General features: G+C 45.7%; 2 protein-coding genes and 1 non-coding gene across 8 annotated transcripts in view; 1 reads left to right on the top strand and 2 right to left on the bottom strand.

Annotated features, from left to right (window-relative positions):
- Nucleotides 1–6792: 6792 nt before the first annotated feature.
- On the bottom strand, nucleotides 6793–6911 carry LOC114764041 (5S ribosomal RNA). Its single transcript, XR_003742484.1, has one exon. It is a non-coding gene; the product is annotated as a 5S ribosomal RNA (ribosomal RNA).
- A 12927-nt stretch (nucleotides 6912–19838) lies between these two features.
- Nucleotides 19839–26030, bottom strand: part of spats1 (spermatogenesis associated serine rich 1) — a 6693-nt gene continuing 501 nt past the window's right edge. The window contains exons 2-8 of one of the 2 annotated variants that reach the window (XM_028953234.1): nucleotides 23010–23308; nucleotides 22780–22913; nucleotides 21427–21551; nucleotides 21216–21347; nucleotides 20547–20649; nucleotides 20113–20175; nucleotides 19839–20036 (exon numbers count right to left, since the gene is read on the bottom strand). In XM_028953234.1, coding sequence (XP_028809067.1) covers nucleotides 19919–20036; nucleotides 20113–20175; nucleotides 20547–20649; nucleotides 21216–21347; nucleotides 21427–21551; nucleotides 22780–22913; nucleotides 23010–23225 — 891 coding nt within the window. In that variant the 5' untranslated portion in view covers nucleotides 23226–23308 and the 3' untranslated portion in view covers nucleotides 19839–19918. Of the gene's footprint in view, nucleotides 20037–20112; nucleotides 20176–20546; nucleotides 20650–21215; nucleotides 21348–21426; nucleotides 21552–22779; nucleotides 22914–23009; nucleotides 23309–26030 lie in introns of those variants that run through there. The other variant, XM_028953235.1, reaches the window with a different exon arrangement.
- The window catches only part of cnih3 (cornichon family AMPA receptor auxiliary protein 3), a 23701-nt gene continuing 22659 nt past the window's right edge, over nucleotides 24989–26030 (top strand). For 2 of the 5 annotated variants that reach the window (XR_003742345.1, XM_028953238.1), the window contains exon 1: nucleotides 24991–25287. Coding sequence is in view for 3 of the 5 variants with exons in the window: in XM_028953238.1 (XP_028809071.1) it covers nucleotides 25210–25287 (78 nt within the window). In the remaining 2 variants the exon portion in view is untranslated. Of the gene's footprint in view, nucleotides 25288–26030 lie in introns of all 5 variants that reach the window. The other 3 variants (XR_003742344.1, XM_028953236.1, XM_028953237.1) reach the window with 3 other exon arrangements.

The following is a 26030-nucleotide window of genomic DNA, read 5'->3' as shown; positions in this document are numbered from 1 at the left end:
GCGTGGTGAATAACATTGATTTTCTGCTCACAAAGGCACCTGTCAGGAGGTGGGATGCATTACGCGGCAGCCCAACAATCTGTTCTTGAAGCAGCAAAAATGGATGAGTTTGTGAATGGTGATGCAGGAGAACAGGCTTGTGGGTCTTGGAGGTTGACTGGATGCTGTGGACAGTACCCACCAAAAGATGGACTGTTGACAGTTTTAATACTTGGATAAGATAAGATAAGATAAGATAAGATGATCCTTTATTAGTCCCACAAATGGGAAATTTACATTGTCACAGCAGGAAGTGGACAGTAGATAAGAGCAGCAAAAGACAACAGCACCGACACTATGTCGACTGGTGTAGCCTCTAACCAAAAATGCAAGATATGACATTTTTCATCCTGTAGATCCAGGATGAAAATGAATAAATTTTTACGTGCTTTAATTTTTGTAATTTTTATATCCACATCATTTTGTTACTTCTTTAAAACATGGTCTGTCAGAGTTGTTTTTATTCATTTTAGGGTGATAGTAGCCTAGTGGTAACTCTACCACTAGACCCAGGTTCAAACCCCACTTAATACCATCATGTACCTGAGCAAGACACTTAATCCTGAGTGTCTCCAGAGGGGGACTGTCCCTGTAACTACTGACTGTAGGGGTGGTAGTAGCCTAGTGGGTAACACACTCACCTTTGAACCAGAACGCCCAGGTTCAAACCCCACTTACTACCATCGTGTCCCTGAGCAAGACACTTAACCCTGAGTGTCCTTAAATAGTGTCACTGCTGCAGAATAATGTACATATTTATACAGTCACTTTTATTGAATATTTTCATACATATATATTTATTGACCCACACGTGATTCTGATCTCCCTGATGCTGCTGTACGGCTCATATTAAAACGGTTAATGCCGCTCCAGGAAACACCTCTAATGTCCGCCGGAGGAGCCGTCTCCAGGTAGCCAATTCCGACTCCTCCAAAGCCCTCCCACTTACGGGGATCAGCCTGAGCTAATGGCGTCGGAGAAGAACGTCGCCTCGGGGTCGGCTGTAATCATCCCGCCGGATAAGCGCGAACACACAGGGAGGACCGGCCGATTCCGTATTCCGACCAGATGGTCACCTTGAGCATTAAAAAAATAAATGCAAGGGGGAAGTGAGGCTTCCATCGAGATCTTATCACCTTATTCCGCGTGGAGGGCGGGATTTGCAGGATGTTCGATAGTCAGCGGCGACGGGGATGGGGTAGAATGAACCTTGCCGCCATGAACGCCGGCCGAGCGGCGCAGTGGTTGTGAACACCTTTCCTGAACTCGCCATCTGCCTTCAAGGGTAGATGAATTAAAAAAACCAACTCCTGGCCAGACTGTCCTCTGGGGGGGTGGTCCCGCTTCTGTCTGCACGTCGACGGAGTTGCAGAATCGAGGAACCTCGAGAACTGGGAGGAAACAAGTCCAATAATCTAAACGGTAACGTGACAAAACTGACGTCATTTACGCATCTGCTACCAGGAGGAATGAAAGTGTGTGAGATGTATAAGGGCCCAAAGAACCAAGTCCTTTAAGGGCCATTTTCTCAGCATTTTGGATGCATAAAGGTCCATAAGTTCCGATCTGAAGTCTGCGGCTCAGCCTGATGTAATTTCCAGCGCGTGGAGGTGCCGGACCGCCCGTCCCACTCCGGAAGGAAGCCCATCTGCCAGGTGGTGATACCGCAGAAGGGCCCGGGCTGCGGCAGAACTAATCCACTTGGCTCCGGCCGCGGATGTGGGGGTCTGTCTTAGGCGCGCTGCGTGCCGGGCGCGGGAGATAAAACGCCGCTCCCCCGTCAAGCCCGGGAGCGTCACTCAAGGTGACTGACGGGTGCGGCCCTCTGGCCTTTTGTTCCGGCCGTCGCCTCGCCGTGGCTTCACGTACAATAAAGAAGAAACATCTTGGACAACGTCATCTTGTAATCGTCCACGGCTGTCGGTGAAATGGGCCAAAATCGCGCACGGAACACACCGAAGTCCATTTAAACGCGTGGCATGCCGTACGTTGCCATTACTGCGCGAGCGTCCATTTTCAGGGACGGGGGGACAAAATCCATTCCGCCCGGCTCCGTTTTCCACGCTGTTAACCCTTCGGGAGTTTCATTGATCACCGCTCAGCCCGCGCCGTCCGGACAACGCTAATCAATCGATTGCAATGGAATTGTTCGCCATTTAATAATGCACGTGCCTGCGGTGACGAAGCGGCCCTCCGGCGCCACTCGCCGAATGAAAAGCTCTTCCCATTAGCAGCCGCATCCTTTACTCATGCTAATCCGAGCGTTCTTTCGGGAGCACCGGCGGCTGCTGGGAGCTGGGGGTGGGCGTCCGTCGCCAAGCGGGCTTCGGGAAGCTGTTGGGAGAGACTGCGGGAAAAATCCGCGGCATCAATCATAGTCGAGCGTCTCAGGCTTCTCCGGCGCTCAGATTCCAAATGTGGCCGTCTGCACGTCCTGATCTGACCTGGATTTGGAGCCGGACTCCAGAGGAAGATGAATTTTCTTTTTCCGAACGTCAATAGTGAGGTCCCCCGTTCATCTTCCTGATGCAGCTGTACTTCTGGAAAAAGTCGCTTGTGGCCTGTTATTAAATTGCGTCGGTGATTCCTTGCCAGGTTCGTAGCCATACCATCCACCACAAGGAGAAAAAATGGCCGTTATGGCCACAATAGCACGGAGATTTAACTAAAAACCTTTTACCGAGACTGACGGTCAGTGTTGCCGTCTATCTCCTACAAGACGTAGCTGAACTTTTCGCAGAAAAACACTATAATGCTACTTAGCACTATGTGGGGCTTCTCTGCACCCAATACAGATATAACTTGCTAGATCTTCACAGCTCTACGTCGCTAGCCACTTCTCGGAAGAGAATGACAATAAAAGAGTGCGTGACGGTGTTGGAACGAGGGCAGAGACGCGTTTTATAGCTGTAGTAATAAGACTACTTTTCAGATGGACTGCTTTTCCCCAGCATGGCTGCTGGTTTAAATGAGAACGTATGGCAGAGAACAGCACAGAATTCCCAGTTCCTGTTGAAGGTGGTTCGTATTTAGCACTCTGGTAAAAAAAAAAAAAACTTTCCTAACTATATTATACTGTACATCTGCTGTAGAAAATCTGCTGCAAGGAACAATTCGGCGACCCGTCGTTTGGCCAGCTTTAAAAACCACTCCCCCAAGGCCCCGGGAGGAACGGCGCCTTTGTTAAGGACCATGTGGAATTGGCCTAATTGCAAACTGACTCATCATTTTCCATTATGCGACGGCGGCGGCGGCATTACCGGTGCTCGCCACAATGCCGCGGTCGTTACGGTATTCGTATTAATCTCCGTCCTCGCGAGACGCCTGCCCAGCGTGCTCGTATTTTAGAAGCTTGCGCCGGGGCTGCAAACTGGGAGCTGTGCACTCGAAGCAGCGGATGATAAGAAAGGTGTGAAGGACGACCCAAGGCGAAGTTTGAAAGGAACGCAGACTGCCGTAGAAGTGCTAAACCTGCAGAACTACACCGGAACTTCACATTAGCAAGTGGATAATCGTGGAGCCATTTTCAACAGGCAGCTCTTCAAGTTGCAGAAAATCTGCCAAAATGTTGAAACCGATGTTGCCGATGTGATATCTACATATCACGCACGGCGTGTAGTTGTGTGATGGGAGGTTCTGTTGTGTGATGGGAGGTTCTGTTCTGTTGATCGATTTTTCATGGTATGCATGTATAGTATTCAGTGGTATTAGGGCCCAGTAAAATCTCACCAGCGCCAGTCTGCTTGAAGTCAGTAAGGCCAAGAACAGTTGACTCAGGATAAATGCATATTTATATGCGGTGAAATAGGTAAATCAATGTGCAAAAACCAAGACATGATATTAAAGTAATAAAAAATAAATATATATATATATATATATAAAACGTACACTCACTACATCAGCGCTGCACGCACATACCTAGACAGCAGGCCGGGACATTACTCCGGCGAGGTTCTACTCCGTGTCCCCAGTACTCGGCCCACCCATCACAGGGTGGCGGGCATCAATCCTGTGGAAACGTGGACTGAACCTCGGAGAAGAGTGGCGGCCCCCGGTCCCCGACTATTTCCTGTCTCCGCTTCGTTTGCGGCTCGTCCGTTCTCTTGTCGAAACGGGGCTCCGTTAAAAATGCGTGACTGAGGCGAGGGCCGCACGGCGACAGAACCGACGCCGCACACGCCGTTCGACCTTCAAACACGTCGCTGCCACTGGAGGGTTTTAGTTGCAAACATCTTGCACTGATGCAGCGGGAGTGGAGAAGGTCAAAATGCTCAAGGAACACGGCAAACCTTTAGATACCCTGCTCGTAAATACAGTCAGCCCGGCGTTATAAAACGATTACGGACGTGTAGTTACAAGGTCGTCACATCATGAGAATCTTGAAGGTTGACGTTCAACGTAGAAAAGTTCTCACAAGCGTGGTTTTTCTTCGCTGTGGTCGTTGCTGTGTGTCAGGATGGACGACACTTGCGGACTCACCCGTGCCCAATCAGGACGGGAGCCCATCGGCGGCTGCGACATTCTTTGTGGACCGATTTACGCATGCGCATAGTTTTTCAGTTCTGGTAATCGCCGCACGCCTGCGGGTCTGTTTATGTTGTCCCCCTTTTGGGGAGGGACACAGTTTTTGGCCCTCGTGCCTGGTTTTCTTTCCCTGTATTGTGAGTAAACGTTTCCCAGCATGTCCCCCGTCAGCATGTCCCGACGTGACACTGTGGTTGCTTACAAGTCATATCTCTACGCTGAACACAGAGATAGATCACAGCAGAAAGATACAAGATCTGTTTTAAATAAGGAATATTTGATAACTTGTTAGCATAGTAAGATGACAGCCATATGTTTGCTTGCCCATCTGTATGTAAAGTTTTTTTCCCCCACATTTATATTTGTATTAATCATTTATACCGTGAATATACGGTATAAATGGGACATGGGACATGGATGTTTTTTTTAAAGCATTTTTTAAATGATATTAAATGACATTAATATATCTTTTATAGATTTTCAGCATCTCTCCTCTTAAGCCTGATGCTAAAAAGAGACCCACGCAGACTTTGAATGGATGATTGAGAAAGAGTTTCTATTTCCGCGGTGAGTGAAAAGTGATATATATCTAATCCTGTCTCTCACTGTCACTCCATGTCACCGACATGCCCTGCACGGTGGCACATGGCTGCAGCAGCAGACGCAGCTGGCACGTCAAAAACAAAATTATATAATAAAAAAAACTTTTCCAAACATTTTTGGTGTGACACTTACTGTCCTTCCAGGCTTAGAAGCGCCTGGAGGCAACGGGGCTAAGATGTTATGAATAGCAAAAGGCGATTGTGCTGGTGTCACACACCTAGTGACACTCTGTGACAGATGCCTAAAGCATAGCGTCTGGCAGTGTTGGTGGAGGCAGCTGTGAAACAAGGTCACATTAAGTGTCACAATCCCGAGGATCGAGACCTCGGCTTTATCGGCTACTGTGACAACAGGTCCTTCCCGTCCCACCACTGGCCCGTTTGCACTCGCACAAGTCCATTATCGGCTTTTTAACCAATTAAATATGAGTCAGTTGGACATCCCGAGCGATGGATGCTTATGGCGAGTTGGCAGCTTCCAAGTCAATAAGAGCAATTTATCATTCATCAGTCTGGAACATAATATACCATATCTGCATTTCCTGCAATCTAACCACAAAATTGAAATGAAACGAAATTTTGCATTTAGGTATCTAATGGGAAGTATTATGTAATGGAAGGTAGTGGGATGGGCGCTTTAATGAGCCTCGTGAAATGACCAAGATGATAAAACGGCAGTTGGCTGAAGGAACCGGGAATGCCCTTTACAGGAAATTCCTGTGTGTCACAGAACAGCCAGAACATTAAAACCACTCGCAGAGGACGATGCTTGGATTGCAGGGCATCTATACTAATTTAAATGTGTGCAGAATTATTTCCAAATCATTTAAACCAGCATACAAACTTACTGTGCATACAAAGCATACTGTGCGTGTCTTGATCCGGTCCGGCAGGGGCCAATCCGGGTCCGGAGTTCGGACCGGAGTTTCATGTTCGCCCTGTGTAATGTTTCCTGATCGTATTCACCTGTGTATGATTGTATAAAGCTGCCCTGTTTGTGTCTGTTCACCGTCAGGTCATTGTTTGGTGATGCTTCCCTTGTCCTGTCCACCATGTATTAAACCCCTGTTTTGTGACGTCGTGCGTATGCGTCCTTCTTCCTCGCCATGACAGTGACATTTTTTTAATTTTTTTATTTTAAAATTTTTTTAAATAAAACAGTGACATTTTTTAAAATACAAAAAAATATTTTTGTAACATGGCACCCTCCATCTCTGCCTTTAGATGGTCATCAGGAATCCCTGCCCAGTTCCGCCTGAGGAGCTGCAGATGCCCCCATCCTTGCCTGAACGTTGCAAGAATCTACAGTCTTTGTCCAATCTTCATCCAAACAGCCCATGTGTCTGCTTTACGTTCTCTATTTTTTAATGTGAAGGGATTGTCACTTGTGATACACAGCAGCACAGCACACGGTGCACACAGTGAAATGTGTCCTCTGCATTTAACCCATCACCCTGAGTGAGCAGTGGGCAGCCATGACAGGCGCCCGGGGACCAGTGTGTGGGGACGGTGCTTTGCTCAGTGGCACCTCAGTGGTACCTTGGCGGATCGGGATTCGAACCGGCAACCTTCTGATTACGGGGCCGCTTCCTTAACCGCTAGGCCACCACTGCCCCTAAAAAAATAAAGCTTACAGCACCTGGTATTCCCAGGAGGTCTCCCATCCAAGTACTAACCAGGCCCAAGCCTTCTTAGCTTCCGAGATCAGACGAGACCGGGCGTTCTTGGGCTGGTATGGCCGTAAGCTTCGAACCAGCAACCTTCTGTTTACAGGGCCACTTCCTTAACCACTAGGCCACCACTGCCCATATGGTCCACCTATGCTGGACCATATGGCGTTAGCAGATCAAATGTCTCCAGAGTTTACAGCCAATCTCATCAACTGATGTTTGAGAGTTAGATTTAATGTTGACAACATTGCGCTACTTGTCGTGGTCTCTTGGAATGAATCGCGAAAACACAACAGAACATTCCTAAATGTAACGCTTATCCTCCCGTGCTTTGTTGTGGTAGTAACGGTGTTTCTCGCTCATATCAAGTGGTGTCCATCCGTCCCATGTCAACACAGACAGCCTGGTGTCTGGACAAACTCCCTCAACAGGTTCACAGCAAAATCCTTACAACCCAAGTTCAAGTGCAGCCGTGCGCTATCGAGTGTCCATCACCCAAAGATTTTATATTTACTTTTACAGCATTTACCAGACGCCTTTAACCAGAGCGACTTACAATCAGTAGTTACAGGGACAGTCCCCCCCTGGAGACACTCAGGGTTAAGTGTCTTGCTCAGGGACACGATGGTAGTAAGTGTGGTTTGAACCCGGGTCTTTTGGTTCATAAACGAGTGTGTTACCCACTAGGCTACTACCACCCCATTATATCGCATGTGTTCATGTCTGTATGCGCAGGGTGACCAGGTTAACATGGGCGTGTCCCGATAGACCGTAACCAGCAGGTAAACGAGCAGCAGGAACAAGAGTCCCTCTCTGCAAGTCGGGTAATGCGGCGTGACGGGTCGCAGCGTCCTGAGTCCTGCTGGATTTTAGGCCATGTCTCTGATCCCGAGTCAGGAACGCCTGTATAAGAAACAGCGTTAATCAGCAGCATCCGTTGATGTGATTGGCTCTAAACTCTGGAGACATTTCATTTGCTGCCTTTTGAAAAGAACACATTTGGGAATCGAGCGCCGTCAGGGAAGTTTAAAAAATCCACAAATCAATGTGAGGGAATTCACAAATATCTACGGTGGTTTGTAAATGCGGGTTTATCGGTTTCTGAATAGATGTAACTGCGCTGACGTTTGTGCATCACGTAAAGTCATAAATTATAATTGTGAATCCTGTTACTGAATCAAGAAATATATCTGTGAATGGCGTGAAAATGACCTCCATAGTATGACGAATGCAGTTGTAGCTCCTCCAAGGTGACGAGCTGAATCTCCTTCAAGCCTTGAGCCACTGACCTTTCCTTTTAGGTTCATTTTGGTCATTTTGTGCACATGTTGGAATAATAATTATGTGCAACCAAAAGCAAACCAGCTTTATTTTGGGCATCGGAATTGAGAGGTTCTGTATGAATCCACTCTGTCACCCGGGGCAGATTTCCCCACATACGTTGTGGGGCGCAGTGCGTAAAAGCAGCCTTCGCCGTCTTCTGAGGCAAATGTCAAGCGAAAATGAAACCGGAATGGCTTTCCCGTGTGTCATATTAAAGTGAGGCGGCTGACGTTTCATTATATAAAAATAAAAATACACGTTGCCAAGTCAAGGCGGGAGCGCTGACGGTCCAAGCGGTGCCATTTTTAATTCTGACCAACATCTGGCTGCAGGTGGAAAGAAAGATGAGGGACTCGTTACGCTTTGGTCTTCAATAATTTACCGAGGGAAACATGCATTCCGAGATCCTGAGACAGACATCACTCTGTTCTTCATCCACAAAGCAAGGATGCACTTCAGACCTAAAGCCAACCGTTTGCACACAACACAGTAAATAATGCAACTGTGTGAGTTTACATTCATATTCAGAATTATTCATCTCATCCAAGCAGATTCCCTGTCATATAACGAGGGGGAGTGATGGTGCATCTGCAGAGACGTCTCGGGCCTCATCCGGATCCTCATGCAAGAGCTGGGCGGGAATAAATAAAAAAGGCGGGGCCCTAAGTGACAGGCCACCGTCACATATTAAAATATTGTCCCGTTGACTCTTCAGCGTCATAAACTCGCACAGCCTCATAAATCGATGTCTGGTGCACTTCCTCGAGCAAGGAGGCCAGTAACATCTCCAGTGAGCTTATTATGTTCGTGTAATTTTTCTTTATATTTAAAAGCTAATGGGGACGCTGCAGTAAATAGAGAAATAATACATTATACACATAAGGAGTTGTGTAGAAGTGGTAGGAGTGGCTTAGTGGTTCATCAAGACTGTTAATAAAATCTTCTAATTATTCCATACTTCCTTCTAGTTATTGTCTGTAGATGCAAAGGTTGATTTTCTTGGATATTGTTATGTTCAGCCTTTACAGTATATTGTTTCAGGAAGCTGTAATGGAAGGTTTAGGATGGTGTAAACGATGCCTGGCTCCTCCTACTCATATTTTTTTTACTTTGTGTGACTTTTGTACATCAGGTGACCTGTAAATAAGAAAAAAAGTGTCTGAAATACAGCCTCATGCACACATAAAAACTGTGAAATATGAGTATGCAACATGAATATTGACATTAGACGTGATTAATTGTCACGTGACCCACCGCAGCACAGTGAAACGTGTCCTCTGTATTTAACCGTCACCTTTAGTGACAGTGGGCACCATGACAGGCGCCCGGGGAGCAGACGGTGCGGACGACCACCAGTACAGTTTGCATTATTAACACAGGTTTCAAAAGATAGACCATAAATCTTAAAAATGTAAGTATTTAACCAACAGGAAGATTTTTGTATCGTCATTTCATGCATATTCGACCATCTGACCTGAATGGAAAGTCTTGGGGAGATTTTCCCCAGGCGGAAACAACCCCTCCAGTCAGCAAGGCAGGAGGTAACGCATGAGAAAGCTGCATGGTGAATAATTGATCATCTACATAAAGCATTGTGAGAGACAGGAGCCGGGAACGGAGCCGAGGCGGCCGATAAATAAATCCACAGTTGCTTATGCTGCAGCATGACGACCCCCCCCCCCCTTCCACTCCTCCAAATGAGTCCGGGAGTGACGGAGGCTTCACTAAAATAAATCTCTGGCTAAAGCCATCAGTCTACGATAATTGTAGAAGTTAAAAATGTATCGGGCCTGGCGGAACGGCTCCACGCCGGATCCATCACATTTCCTCGTGGAAACCCTCCGCACTGCATCGCACATGAGCGCAGGGGGAATTTCAACTACTGGGAACATTTACGAAAAAAGGGCCTCGTGGTCCCGGTTGTGGGCGGGGCTTGGTGTTTAAATTCGTGATCAAGGATTTAAAAAAAAAAAAAAAACGAGCGTGTGTTTTTACTTTATTGGTCTAGACTAATTTGAGGCCTGACGCAGACAGGCCCGTGACAGATGTGAGCTTTAATTAGCCTGAAAGCTTCCATTCAGGGAAAAGGCGGCGCATAAACCGCGCGCTGATTTAGTGCAAACATAAAGCCGGGATCGAGCTGCATCCTATACTCACTCGGCCTTTACAAGAGATTTAACGCCGGGTCCCCAGGGTAAAGGCGTTCGTCACTCGGCCTAAATCAAAACAATCAAGACAATGCGCGGATCATTTTTTACGGCGGCCACGTCCCACAAAGTGACCATAAACGCTCCGCGGTACAACGGGGACCTGCGCTGGAGACGAATCGCGTGTCAGAGGCCTGTGAGCTCGTGCAGTTGTTAATAAGTCCCACTGCAGCTAAATAATATGGCCTGAATGCGTTTAAAACTACAGTCGTCAAGAGGTGGAACGGGTTTGCACTTCCAAACCTGTAGCAGTTATGGGGGGAAATAGTAGCCTAGTGTGCAACACACTCGCCTATGAACCAGAAGACCCAGGTTCAAACCCCACTGCTGGGCTGAAATGAATACATTTTCAAAATTAACGCTGTCCATCAAAATGGACAAGAAAAGTCTACCTGGTTAAATCCAGTACGGTTTTGGAAATGTAAATACATTTTAATATATAATTCTTAATATGTTTTAGGTTTCTGTGTGTGTGTGTGTGTGTGCATGTGAAGTGATTGTCATTGTGAGACACTGCAGCGCAGCACACGGTGTCACAGTGAAACGTGTCCTCTGTGTTTAACCATCACCCTTGGTGAGCAGTGGGCACCATGACAGTGTGTGGGGACGAGACCTTCATCAAGGGGACCTCAGTGGAACCCTGGCGGTTCGGGATTCGAACCGGCAGCCTTCTGATTATGGGGCCGGTTTCTTAACTGCTAGGCCACCACTAAAAAGCAGGTCCAGCACTCCTGCTGGATGGATGCTGTACAATCTTCATCTCTGCCCATTCCCATGTGTTTCAATGACTGGTTTTCACGTATATTGTGGCATAAATTGTCATTTTAAAAGTATAATAAAGCACTGCCCTGTTTTCCTGCACTTAATTTCTGATAAATGCATAAACAATGACGTCTGTCCTTGAGCTGTTCATCACTGAATATTGTGAAACTGCACTGAAATCCCATACATACAATTGATATCCTGTAAATGTACAGGTGAGAACTTGCAGTCTACGTACGTAATAAAATTTACATTTAAATGCATCAATAACTGATAGAAAAAAATAACCCAGCCAGGCTTTCTGCAGCAGTTCGTCTTTGCCTCTTTTTAACAGAAATTAAAAAGAGAATTTGTTGAGATTATTGGATTGTGAGGATAAGTGGAAATGATGAAAGTAGAAAAGCCTTCCGCACATTTTTTTTTCCTCTTTTTACACATTTCTTTTTATTATTTATCTTTTTATTGAAATAGAAGCCGCTCTCCTACACGCCTACACTGGCGAGGTTGAATAGATGAAAGGGAAACGGAAGGCGCCGGTCTCCTTGGTGGATGGGCCTGTTTGCTGGCACCGCGGTGATGAGTCAAACTCAAGCACCTTCCAGCACCTTCCGTTTCATCAAACACCAAAATGAACATCTTCCGCCGGATGCGCTTTTCTGCCGCAGCTCGCGCGAGTTACGAAGATCAGGGCCACTGGTGGAGCAGGAAGGGGGCTTGGAGCCATGTTCTGTAACATGAGTAAAAATGATGAGTGACACAAGCCCTGCAAATGTCTCTCTGTGGCGTAAAGGTGACGGCGAGGGGGACGGAATAAAAGGGGTAAAAATGGGACACGGACGGGACCCTTCCACCAGGAATCGGGCTGACCTGGCCGGACGGGTGCAGGTGATGATTGAAGATCTGGAGCCGGAGTCAGGGGACAGGTGGGGGTGAATGGGGACAGACGGATTGAGGCCGTGACAATGACAGCTTTCAGTGTCGATAGTGACCAGGGTAAAAAAAAAAAAGAACAGAGGAGAGGCTGCATCAGAGCCAAATTAGTGCAAATTTGCCAAATGATTTGACCATTGCGGCATCTTCACTATTCACTATGGCCTTTTTCAAAGAACAGATACTTTTACGTTGGAGAAGAATCTGTTTGGTCTGCGTCACTTTAACATTTTGAGCCTGGTTGTGGTCGGCCCTGTTGCTTCACTGTGTTAAAACAGCATTAGAAATCTACCACGCAGGACCATGAGGCTGGCGTCCTTCACTCACAGCTGTACAGGACACAACACGCAGTGAAATGTGTCCTGATCCAACAATAATGACTGGATTGTAAAATACAACACAATACACGGTCAGTTGGCTGAGGTCCGTTGTTCAGTGTGTAGATGTGTGTGTTTTTGTCTCGATCGTCCTGGTCCCCATTGGTCCTTTAAATTGTGTCGTTTCCTTTAGAAAAGGAAAGAATACCGATGTTTACAATAGTAATGTGACCGACGCCGATACCGATTTGTTTGTTGGTGGGATTTGCTCCAAAGAAATCGTCATAATTAAAAAGTAATTGACTTTCTCAAACAGTCTTTAAATGCTACATGGCTTTAAAACTTTAATCATGTAAGCAATAAATTACAAATAAATCATTCAGAAGTGAAGTAAAGTGACTGTCGTTGTGAAACGCCGCAGCACAGCACACGGTGTCACGGTGAAACGTGTCCTCTGTATTTAACCGCCACCCTCGGTGAGCAGCGGGGCAGCCATGACAGGCGCCCGGGGAGCAGTGTGTGGGGACGGGGCACCTTGTGGCACCTCAGTGGCACCTTGGCGGCTCGGGATTCGAACCGGCAGATTACGGCGCCGCTTTCTTACCAGCTAGGCCACCGCTGCTCCAGTATAAACATGCATTGGGTATGCAAAATTTCTGTAATAAACATCAACCCCTGATGTACGTGAAAGACGCCGTTTGGCTGATGATGATATATATTTCCGGAACTCAGATAAGCGGCAGAATTTATTCATGAGCTGGACTAATATTGAACACTTTGATGGTTTTAGATGGAAATCCTGCTCACTGCCAAGAGTGACACTTTCCCACTTAATCCTCGCCGCAGTGTTTGATGGGAGAAAAACGCTGAAGAGCTGGTCTAAAAAGCACACTTTCTACACCGGTTCCTGCTGTTGTGCCAGCGCCGTCGTTGGCTTTATAACTCAGTTTGAGGAAGAACCAGCCAGAAGAACGAAGAATTGGGCAGTTAGTGGAATATTTTCGGAATCGCGGTTCATTTTCACTATCTCCTCTTCCTGTTCTGCATTTTCCCTTCGGCCTCATCCACTTCCCGTGTTCCGTCCTTCACCCGGCGACGCCGCACGAATTGATGGACATAAGGCACGTTAAGCATGTGTGAAATGCGGCTTTTTTTGGACCGCGACGTGGAGGAGCCGCCGCCCAACCTGGGAATGTGGAGACGGAGAGGGAGGTTGTGGGGGTTGGGTGTGACGGGGAGGTGACAACACACGTGTGACACGGAACCTTTCCGAGCCGGAAGGGCGTGCCGAGTCGTGACCCATCTGAACTCAGAGGAGGGGCTGAAAACGCCGCTCCTGCATTAACGCGCCATTAATTGCATTATTGGGGAGTCCTCAGAGTACCGGGGCTTGATAACGAGGTGACAGCAAGACAGGGCGCGAAAGAGGGGTGTCCCTGTGAAATCTCAGGGGGGCGGGGCCTTATTGATCCCCACGGGCGGGACGTCACCCCTTCTTGGCGCCTCGTCACACTGCCATCGGGATCCAAGTCTGGGCAGGCCACGTCTGATCGCTCGTGTCCCTGCACGTGCGGCTGAGGTCTTTATTGCCATGGTAACCGCAGATCAGGCGGGGCCTTGTGCAAACAGCGAGTTTGGCGCTGAAGGTAAGAGGAGGTGACCATGCAAAATCTCAACAATGACCAGCCAGAGAACAGAAAGAGAGATAAACTGTATTATTTAAATTAGAATCGTGTTTTTAGAAACTATGGTCACCATATTGGCAGATATTTCTTTTTTTTTACAATGCATAAGCACAATGTCTATTGTTCTTGTATAAGTTACACATTACTAATCACTGGTTATGAATTAGAAATTTTCCCCAAAGATTGTTTAACGGCCTAATGTCACAACCGGGGTAATTTAATTATGCTAATATTTAATGAAAAGGGTTTTAAGGACTTTATGAGGATTTTCCTTATTGATTACTAATCGCACCCCTGCAGAATTCACAATAGTTATAACTATAGATACTATAATATAAGGAGAAAACATCTTGAGCATTAAAACTACTGCAAAGTCCTGTCCACCAAGTCAGCAGTAAAATGCTGTCGGTTTTGAGCAATATTCATAATTATTCATCAGTGTAAAGCATCTCTTGTTGAATAGTGCAGTGGTGCGTGGTGAAAAAAACACGGAATTTTTAATCAATGCCTTCTGCTGACTGGTATAAGATCTTTAGAAGTCACGCTGCACTACATGCATCTAATCAGCATTGCACGTGTGTGTGTAGATCTGTTCTGCAATACCGACGTGTGGAGGAGAAGATATGAAAACCATCATTTCTTCATTTGATCCTCCATGCGTGTTCTGTTCTGAGGCTCGGCGAATGGCGACGATCGATGTGCAACACACCTTCCGCGACCCCACCTCTTCGCCCCTGGTGCGCGGTATTGATTACCGCCGTGTGTCCGTCAAGGTGAAACTACGGCTTGAAACGTTTCCCTGGATCCTCGCCGGGTCATCAGGCCACTGATGTCATGGCGTCCTGCGCTGAAAGGCCTGGACGGACTTGTCTCACCTCTCCCCATCTCTGCACCGTTTAGTTTATTTAGGTCGTCCTGTCCATGCCAGCGTCTTGTTTTTATTGATCAGAGCACCGTGTGATCTTGTATAGCGGGAATCAGGTCCTTTTTAGCATTCTTATTGCTGTAAGCCACCCATTCACAGGCACTTTCAGGCTCCGGGTTCAACGTTCACGGCCGATCTTCAGATATTTCAGACATTTTGGGGCTTATTTTGAGCAAGTGTGTATTCTATGAAGCAGTAAGTTCATGCCTGGGAAAATGAACACTGTCCTCTAGTGGCTGCGGAATGTGATGATAAATCCACGTTTTGAAGGGCCTGTAGCGCTGTCATGAAACCATGATGTCCAAACCCTGGTCTGCAAATGACGAGCAGTTGTTTACGTGCAAAAATATCCTCGGACTTTTCTGAAATTGTATTTTTGCCATCTTGTTCAAACATGTAGAACCTTAAATAATATATGTTCTTAAGTAATATACTGTCGAAACACACAATGCACAACCTTAATTGTAAGCCACACACAATCCAGTCAAGTCAATCCTGGTTCTAATTAATGTACTTACAGCTTTTTTAACTGGGTAATTCTTCTTATTATCATATATTTTATTAGAATTTGCTCTGTCACAGTGTCTTTTGAAGCTCCACAGTCTTCCAGGCTGCCCTGACCCCGCCACGCTGCTGTTAACAAGCTCGCCTGGGCTCCTGGCTCGGCATCAGCAACGCTCCCATCGGTGGATCATAAAAGAAACATGATGTTCTGCTGCAGACGAAAGCGGCCCCAGCACAATCTCTGTTATACAACTAAAACACATAAAAAGATCCAGAAAAGACATATGGTCGCAGGCGAGAAGATGCGTCTTGTTGGTACTTCCCTCAATTTAACAGGAAGGTTCCCAGAGGTGCTGATGCCTTGTTGTAATACGACCACGAATATCAGTATCAGTAGAATCTACCAGCTTTTCATCCTTTACCAAGCAAGTATATTCAAGTTCACTTTATTCTGTAAAAATTGTATAAAATTCCCTTTTTTTCCAGATCCCACCTCAGAAAATATCAAATGATAGCAGCGTAGGCATATTAAACAGCACACACAGGACAGAATTCTATCTGAGTGGAAATGACATGTTGGGCTCTCCTCCCAGAGCGAGTACCGGGCAGTTAAGGAGGATCTTCTCCACCGCAGCCCTGCCCATGCAGTGGACTACAATGGAACAAGTGAAGACCTGCAATGAGGCTGAATCGCTTTACCGCTCACAATGATCATTCCCTCTCAAACTGTCCAAACATTTCACAAAGCATATTTTACCTGAATTTTTACAAAAATTACGTCAGGTAGAAACCCCTGAAGCTGAACGCATTTGGAATATTCAGCTCATAGTTGTCCTCGCAGCTTCTGGAAGACTTTGGGTGACTTGTTCAGTTCCCAGGCTTCATTTACATTTGGCCACTAATGAACTGTGGCGGGACATGAATAAATTAGGTAGTAACCACTCCGGTGGGTAGACCAGCAAACAGGAGGCTCCTCGATGTTGATCTGGCTTGTTTGTTTGGTAAAAACCATCATGGATAGAACCCCATCTAGTCTAAAAGCGTTGGGCCAGCCAAGGCTTCATAGAAGAAGCCACGAGTGGATGACAGATCTGGTGGCCACTCCAGCTACAACCGCAACTTTTTCTAAATTTACGTAGTTTGTGCAAATATCCTGGTAAGTGAAGGAGAAACTGAAGAAAAACAAGTCAATAATCTGGCTATCGTGGTATGACGGTAGGCTGGCGCCCCACCCGGGCTCCTCCTGCACCCGAAAAACAAGGTTGGAGGCGCAAGAGAGAGCACTCCAGCTGATAATGTCAATATTCAGGCTTCAGAAGAAAAGCTCGCACTGCGGTGCTTCGCTGATGGCCGCAGATCAATGGGTGATAATGCGTTCATCAATACGCCCGGGGGTCCGTACCAGCCCAGTAAACACCAACCTGTGTCTGTGACGGGTTTCGCCTTTTTTAAATGTACTCATCGGCAGTAGTGGACGTTAACGGAGCAATTCGTTTACTGCATTTCAGTAGTATTTTCTGCACTTTACTAAAGTATTTACATATGAGGAGGCTTTTTACTTTTACTCTGGTACTATTCAATGTCAGACATTTTTCTTTTAATCCACTACTTTTTGTGAAGGCAGTTGTTCCATTTTTAAGTTTTAACCTTTGACCTGTTAATGTAAGTGCACCAATCAAATTACAGCACGCCTATTGACCTGCTACACTACTGGGTGCATGAACTTGCTTATGCGGGCATTTAACAGGGAGAACATGCCGGTCCAGGTGCCACAACATCCATGGTTTTATTTGAGAGCTTTTTTCAAAGTTGTAGAACTAAATAGGACTCTTTCACTTTAAAATCCCTTCTGCCCCTGCCTCAGTCCCATACGATGTCGTCTTACAAGAATTTAGCATATAATCTACCATAGGAATCAGGTAGCGGTATGATTTAATTCTGATGGACATTTCTGGTGGCTAGTTTCTCAACAAATGTTAGCTAGACCGGTTGGGAATACGCTGCTACTCATAATCATGAGCCACATATCAAGAAAAACTTGCACATACACCACATATCCTAACACATTTACATAAAAAGCTTGCACATACTCCACCTTTTCCTGGATATTGATCACGTATTGTTGTTGCAAGGTGATCCTCACAAATCCACAAAATCCAAACACAGAAATGCACCAATTGTGCAATTGTGTGACCTCATGACATGAGGCACAGCAGGGCCACTGCGTCCCAAGCAAGGAGCCCTTGAGCTGTGGAGGCATGACCACATCTTGAAGATGGTGATGCAGTTGCATCGGTGAAGCAATCAGCACAGGACTTGAGTGGACAAAAACATACTGACCCTCCAAGAAGACCGTCCCCTTTGTCCAGGCCAAATAAAAAAAAAAAAACACAGGATCATTTAAGGCATTAATCAGACGGCCTTATCTAGACGATTCACAGTAAGTGGTGACAGGCACAGTCCCCTTGAGGACACTCACGGTTAAGTGTCTTGCTCAGGGACACAATGGTAGGAAGTGGGCATTGAATCTGGGTCTTCGGGTTCATAGGTGAGTGTGTTACCAGTCATAGCAATACCAACATCAACTACAATATTTATTTGGACACCCGTCCAGGGTAGAGTGAGTGTACAATGTGTGTCAGTCCAGGGTTGGTAATGATTTGTCCAAGCTAAAACAGGCCAACAGGGGTAGTGGTAGGGTTGCTAAAGGCAGAAAAGTCCAAAATTGGGATTTAAAAAGGACATGTTCATGTTTGGAGCCACTGGACAGTGCAGATTAGGTGTTAGTCTGGTGTCATTGTCCACAGTGTATGTCCAATATAATGCTACTGGTGCATTTGAAGACCACCTGAGGCTTCAGCCATTATGGTCTTGGTGCTTGTGGTGACCCTCTGGTAGATTTCAGGCTGCCAGGAACCAGCAGGCATCATGACCTCAGTGGATCTCAGTGGACCTTGAACAGTAGCTGCAGCTCCCTCGCTACAATGCAGCTGCAACCTTCACTTCTGAATGAATCAGGATCCAAAAAATCAGGATAACCAACACAAGGGGAAAATTTCAGGCACGAAGGTAAGTTAAAATTTGATTAGATTTGCTGATTTGTAATATATATTTCTTTAATTTAGTATATTTTATGCAACCAGGACAGTAGCAGTGAAAATAAAGTAATAACATATGAAGCCCATGTGAAATATCTGGTCTCAAATTCTAATTTTATTTGTCACATACACAGTCATACAAATAAAATTTGAATGTGAGTCCAGATATTTTACATAGCTTATTACTTTATTTTATCTGCTACTGTCCTGGTTGCATAAAATCTACAAAAATTAAAAAATATATATATTAAAAATTATACATCATCATCAAAAAAAATTAACTCTAAAAGCTCAAAGCTCTAAACAAAAAAAAATCTACTGTCCTTTGTATTTTAATAATTTTTTTTTTATGAAAATATGATTCAGTGGCTGTATAAAAATGAAACTGTTTTGCTGGATATTTGGCTGCTGCATATCACTGGTCTGCCTGTTGTTCTTTACATGGCCACCAGGCGACACTGTGGCCCCATTAAACCAGATGTGGGAATCCTGAGATTCTTGTGTTTGGTTAACGGGGATTTAATGTTGTGTTGCTTTGAAATCCCAGAATACAAGTAGAACGAATCGCCAGACCCTGGATAGCAAAACAAGGGATTTCAAAATTCAGAACATTTTCATCCCGGCGGGCCCTGAAGAACCGAAAAGAGCCGCGGAGCTCAGGAAAATCCAGGCTAGTGGCAGGCTGTGGAGCCATGTATTTTGTCTGCAGCTGGGTTGGCTTCGGTTATTTCAACCAGAGCTTCTGGCTTCATCAGTGGAGCTGAATTGGCAGTGAACATCAGACGGAAGCGGCCCCGTAATCAGAAGGTTGCCGGTTCGAATCCCGACCCGCCGAGGTGCCACTGAGCAAAGCACCGTCCCCACACACTGCTCCCCGGGCGCCTGTCATGGCTGCCCACCGCTCACCAAGGGTGACGGTTAAATACAGAGGACACATTTCACTGTGTGCACCGTGTGCTGTGCTTGTGCTGATGAGTATCACAAGTGACAATTACTTTCACTTACTCTTTCACATTTCATGTCACCATGTCAATTCTAGAATTAGGACCAGATACACGGAGAGAATGGCTGGCGGTATTTTACCATGTTTTCCTTTTCACCTCGGTTTGTTGTTGTTGTTGTTGTTTTAATGGGTGGGGCTTCAGAATTGAACGCTATTGGCTCGCCGACTCCTGGTTTTGTGATTGGCTGCAGTCCTCTGCACAGCTTCAGTGAAAACTATCCCAGTGTCACACAAAGGAAAAAAAAGATGTAAAGATCCCGTGCGTTCAGATTTATTGCGACGCCACATCCAGTTGACCAGGACCAGCGAGATCCTGTGAAGGTTCTGCTTCATGCATGTTTCACATGGCGACTTGTTACTGACTGTACGAGATCCGGAGACGGCCTCCAGTCATTCAGTCTCTCCACTTCCTTCAGCTCGGCCTCCCGGTCCAGGTTCTTCTTCGAGCTGTGGCGCAGAAATAAAATGCGTCCTCTCCATCATTCATCAAATGCGAAGGAATGCGAGGAATTCCAGACTTTACCTCTGCCTGGTTTTAGGGTGGCGAGGAGGCCCAAATGTGTCCGATTTGTAATTGCCGCTGGTACTAAGATGATAAGAAAAGAAAGGTAAATGAATCCAGCATTATTCCTGAATTGTCATTCGATGGAAATGTTAAGGATGAGAGTCTTGTTCAGCTCCTTGGTATGTGCACCCTAATCAGTCAGTAAGCTTTAATATGTTTAATATGCTTCTCCTTCAAAATGGGCCTTGGCGAAGGCGCCACCTGCTGGTATTATGAAGGTTTGAATTTTATGTCCAAAGCTCATTTCGTGTTTAAAGACATTTACTATTGACTATTTAGTAATTTTACTATTTTGACAAATGCATGTGCATGGGGTTAATTGCAATTGCGATTAATGGAACTGAATGGGACTTTAAAATGTACTTAAAATGTAGTAAATGTACATTTCTTACCCAAACGGAATGAGTGGTAAAGACCAGAACTTGTGGAAGTTGGGGCTGTATTCTGCAGTTACATATGGTTTGCCGCCTGCTGTTGATTTGTGGCTGTTTGGGACTTAAGGAGAAGAAAATTGGTTAAATTCCATCGCTAGTCTGAGCATTTTTAACTAGAGCGACGAGAGCAGCCTCCCGTGCGTGGAGCATGCAGCTGATTCGAAAAGTAAGACGGGTCACTGGTGTCCTAGCGAATAAGAAAGTGGACCCCATAATCAGGAACGAATTCCGAACCGCCAAGGTACCACTGAGGTCCACCTTGATGAACACACTGCTGCCCGCTGCTCACCAAGGGTGACGGTTAAACACAGACGACACATTTCACTGTGACACCGTGTGCTGTGCTGCAGTGTTTCACAATGGGAATCACTTTCACAATTTTCTATATTACATGAGTTACATTTACATTTACAGTATTTACAAGACGGCCTTATCCAGAGCGACTTACAGTCAGTATTTACAGGGACAGTCCCCCCCTGGAGACACTCAGGGTTAAGTGTCCTGCTCAGGGACACAATGGTAGTAAGTGGGGTTTGAACCCGGGTCTTCTGGTTCATAGGCGAAAGTGTTACCCACTAGGCCCCTACCACCCTGTTAATTTCATCTTTGGCATGTTTGCACGCTCACCTGGCTTCTTCCTGCCTAAAGCTCGCTCCAGCGTCTGCTCGGTCCTGGGGAGCTGAGCCCGTCGGTGGAAGACCCTCAGCTGGCCACAGTTCGGGTGGAAGGTCCATTCGGCCTGAGACTCCATGTTGGCCTCTGTCGAGAGGAAAGATCATTTTGACCACTCAGATTTAGTGCCTCTCATCCTGCAACATGCACATGAATCCAGACCTACGTGGGAAGGACCTCAGCAGCTTTGTCCCCTCCAGGAACTTTATGTCTTTAATTTGCGGGAGCGGGGCATCGGCATAGCGAGGTTCAGGAAGCCACCGCAAACGGGACGTCCAGTCAAGGCCACACCTACATGGACATTCCAACAGGCAATACGTTCACTGTAAATATGACTCCAGGTGGAATTATTATATTCATCAATTTGCATAATTACGTGTACAGAACATGACAGATTTCTGCGGACATCACAGGCAGGGAGCAAAATATGTCCCAGGCAGAATATTCTGATGACGCTCAGGCATTCCTGTCCAGTGGGTTTGACCATGGAATCTAGATATGATTAATGCTGATAACATGCGTTCATGTGGATATTTTGCTCTTTACTTTATTGCTGGAAAATTGCTGGCCTGTCATCATTTAAGAACAAATTATAATAGGATCTTGTATTTTGTCCTCGTGTTTAAATATAATAACAATATTTCACAAATACTGAGGCTGGTACACAGAACACAGAGGTCCTAACACACACGGTGTTCTAAAACAGGGTCCCGTCACACACATGCACATACACACAACTGAAAAGGTTCTTCATTATCTCTTGATTTTGCGTGCAGAATTCTTGCACCCAGTCAGCATTAAGCTGCCTTCACACTTCCTGCACACACGTGTTCTCATATCTCATGTCCAGCTGTGAAGTTTCCCACCCCTGGCTGCCCGGCACCAGCACTGACCTGATGATAAGACATTCGCAGCATTTTCATGTTCATGACAAGTTCAGTAGTTTTACGTCTTCAAAAGGTGAAACGTTAAATAAAAATTCATCCTCTTCGATTATTCAGCTAGCGTCCAATTTGATCTGCAAAATCATTCATTAAGAAAAATGACGTATTTCACTGAGAATTCTGACTCTGAGAGGATACTGTATGGGAAATTATATTGTATAACACACACACACACACACACACACACCTAATCCAGTCCTTCCAGTGTGTGAAATATGAGCCGTTTGGAAATGACACCCAATAAACACTCCCCATTTAAATAATATTCACCATACATCCAATCATATGTTTCCCTTGGAGCCACGGTTTCTATGGTTACCCAGTATACAAATACCAAAAACAACGATGCGAGAATATGCGACGGGGTGGAAATGAAACGTTTACATCGCATAACATATTTTAATTGTAGTAATCTTTAATCTCTATTTAACAATTTAAAATTCTAAAGGAACCCGAGGGACAAATCCAACATTGTAAAGTTGATGCTGATTAAAATGTACACGGTAACCGCACGATGTCATCACTGTCGGGGCCGTGGTGAATATTTCATATTCCCACGTCCCTCGGTGCCTCACTCTGTCAGGTTCGGCTCCATGTGCCGAATGTGAGGCCGGAATTCCTGTTCCTCTGAGGTTCCGTTCAGAGTCCGTCGGTTTCTGTCTGACAGACCCACCAGAGGGAAGCACAATGTCAAAATACCCCTGAAACCCTATAATAATAATAATAGAATTAACAAATACATTTAATTATTAGTAGTAATACTGTCTCCCTGATTGCTATTGGAATAATAATGGGAATTTCTTACCTGTTCCCTGCATTCTGTAAAAAAAATGGCCAGTAAGTGTTTTACACTTCCTGCGTTACACAACCGTTGCCCTGGAGGACAATCGGCCGTGGACACTGAGCACAGACTGAGACTTTCTACTCTGTGGCCGAGATGCTGTATCACGTGGGTGACACAAGGTGGCGCCAGTATGTCATTCATTTTCACACTGGCTGGCTTTGTCCACCGACTCTCCATGTCCCACGTCACAGCCACAGTTGTGAGGTCACAGGGTCAGACGTACGGGTGGGTGGAAGTAGCCTGGCAGGTAACACACTCGCCTACGAACCAGAAGACCCGGGTTCAAACCCCACTTACTACCTTCGTGTCCCTGAGCAGGACACTTAATTACATTACACGTTTACCAGACGCCCTTATCCAGACCGACTTACAATCAGTAGTTACGGGGACAGTCCCCCCCCCTGGGGACACTCAGGGTTAAGTGTCTTGCTCAGGGACACAATGGTAGTAAGTGGGGTTCGAATCTGGGTCTTCTGGTTCAGAAAGGTGAGGACAATAGATTACCCACAGAGTCAATATGGACAATGGATTATTTATAGCGGTAAATCTAACGAATTTTTATAAATTGAAGCCATACGTGTAGGTTTAGATGCAGCAGCAAATCTTAGTGACTTAATTATCAACTAAAAAAAATGGGGGACTAGTCCATGGTCCTTTTCACAGTTTCAGGCTCTATCCCACAAGCACCACTGTCAGCCTGTCTGCTGGACTGGAGGACCCAGACAAACTAAAGCTTATTCACTGTCCACCCCAGCAGCACATAAAGGGGAGAGTTAACGCCGCTGAGGATTGTCCTGATGATGAATATTTTGAGGGATTTCCACCTTGTCATGGTCAGGGGGGGTTTGTGTTCTTCAGTGTTCCTCAGCCTTCAGGTGGGACCCCCAAGTTGAACAGGTCATAGGGTAGAGACCTGACAAAGTGCAATCCAGCTACACGACACAAACAGTTATCCAGAGCACCCCACCCCTTTAATGTGGAATAAAAGTGCTCCATGAATAAAACATGATCAATATGCAAATCACACATGCAGGATCAAATAAACATGGCTTATATAGATATATGTATAGATGTATAGTTGTATAGCTGTATAGATGTATAAATATAAGTATAGATGTGTAGATAGAAGTATAAATGCATAGATGTATATATAGAAGTATAGAATTATAGATAGAAGTATACATATATAGCTGTATAGAGGTGTATCTGTATAGCTGTATAGATAGAAGTATAGATGTATAGATATGAGTATAGATGTATAGTGGTATAGACAGAAGTATAGCTGTATCGCTGTATAGATAGAAGTATAGATGTATAGATAGATGTATAGAAGTATAGCTGTATATCTGTATCGATAGAGGTATAGCTGTATAGAAAGAAGTATAGATGTATAGCTGTATAGATATGAGTATAGATGTATAGCTGTATAGAAAGAAGTATAGATGTATAGATAGATGTATAGCTGTATAGATCTATAGATAGAATTATAGAAGTATAGCTGTATAGATAGATGTATAGCTGTATAGAAAGAAGTATAGATGTATAGATAGATGTATAGCTGTATAGATATGAGTATAGATGTATAGAAAGAAGTATAGATGTATAGATAGATGTATAGCTGTATAGAAGAAGTATAGATGTATAGATAGATGTATAGCTGTATCGCTGTATAGATCTATAGATAGAATTATAGAAGTATAGCTGTATAGAAAGAAGTATAGCTGTATAGATAAATGTATAGCTGTATCGCTGTATAGATAGAAGTATAGATCTATAGATAGAAGTATAGAAGTATAGCTGTATAGATAGATGTATAGCTGTATAGAAAGAAGTATAGATGTATAGAGAGATGTATAGAAGCATAGCTGTATAGATAGAAGTTTAAATGTATAGCTGTGTAGAAGTATAGTGTGGGTAATAAAAGGCGTGGTTTAGGGGCGGGACTCTGGCGCTTTAAATCCACCTGTTCGGCGTGCGTTTATTACCCCGGCGGCGGAGTTGCGGAGCTCTTGCTCTCCGCGTAAACCGCGGCAGGATGGATTACCGTCTCCCGCCCTCTGGATGTCCCCGCTCCTGAACCAGCCGTCCGCGGGTACGAGCCGGAGACGACGCCGCTGCCGCTGGTGACGGTGGTGATGAAGATCCGGGCGCACCGTTAACGATGTTCACCTTCGCCGCCTTCTGCTACATGCTGTCCCTGGTCCTCTGCGCGTCCCTCATCTTCTTCGCCATATGGCACGTGAGTGTCCCCGGCGCGTCTCCCCGCGTCCTTACGCACCGCGTCCACCCGTTTCTCTTAAACGAGAGCAGCCTGCTTCGTATTCAGTGCGACTCTTCAATTAATAACGCTCAGTATAATAAACGGATTCGGGGTTTATTCTAGAAAAAGTTTCCCCATTAAGGGCGTGTGGGTCACGATCATGTCCTCCTTCACGTCGTCTTCATCTGTGCAGAGGACGCAGTCTAGCTCTCCAGCTCGAACCCCGAGCCCCGACTCTCGGGTGTCTCCATCAACCCCCTTTAGCTCCGGCTCAGTCATTCAGTCCAAATTCCCCCCATTTATTCACGTCCCGAGTAATAAGGACTCCGTAATTATTCCCTCATCATTCCCAGCATTCCCTGTGTCCAGCTGTTATGACTGGGACATCGAATTCCGAAGTGCTTTCTCATTTGGAAACGGATGCAGATGAGGCAAGAACGATGAAAATTCCCCTTCCCTGCACTTCCACACCTCCCATAAGAGACTGGGCAGGAATTTTGTGATACGGACAGGACGGGAACCGTCCACGTCAGTTTTACATTTACAGCAGCTGAATAATGTCCGCGGCATGAAGCAGTGATTTATGGCCCATCGGTGCCTTGGAGGGCATATGCCAGCGTAGCACTTGCTCTGTGTGTGTGTGTGTGTGCGGGGTGGAGATGGATGGTTGGAGAGATTGGCGGAGAACAAAGCTTCACCACAATCAGGATGCGGCCCGTCAG

Source organism: Denticeps clupeoides, chromosome 14 (genome assembly GCF_900700375.1).
Source record: "Denticeps clupeoides chromosome 14, fDenClu1.1, whole genome shotgun sequence".
NCBI classification, from domain to species: domain Eukaryota; kingdom Metazoa; phylum Chordata; class Actinopteri; order Clupeiformes; family Denticipitidae; genus Denticeps; species Denticeps clupeoides.
Note: the sequence above shows the minus strand (reverse complement) of the source record. Positions and strands in the feature narration are given on the sequence as shown.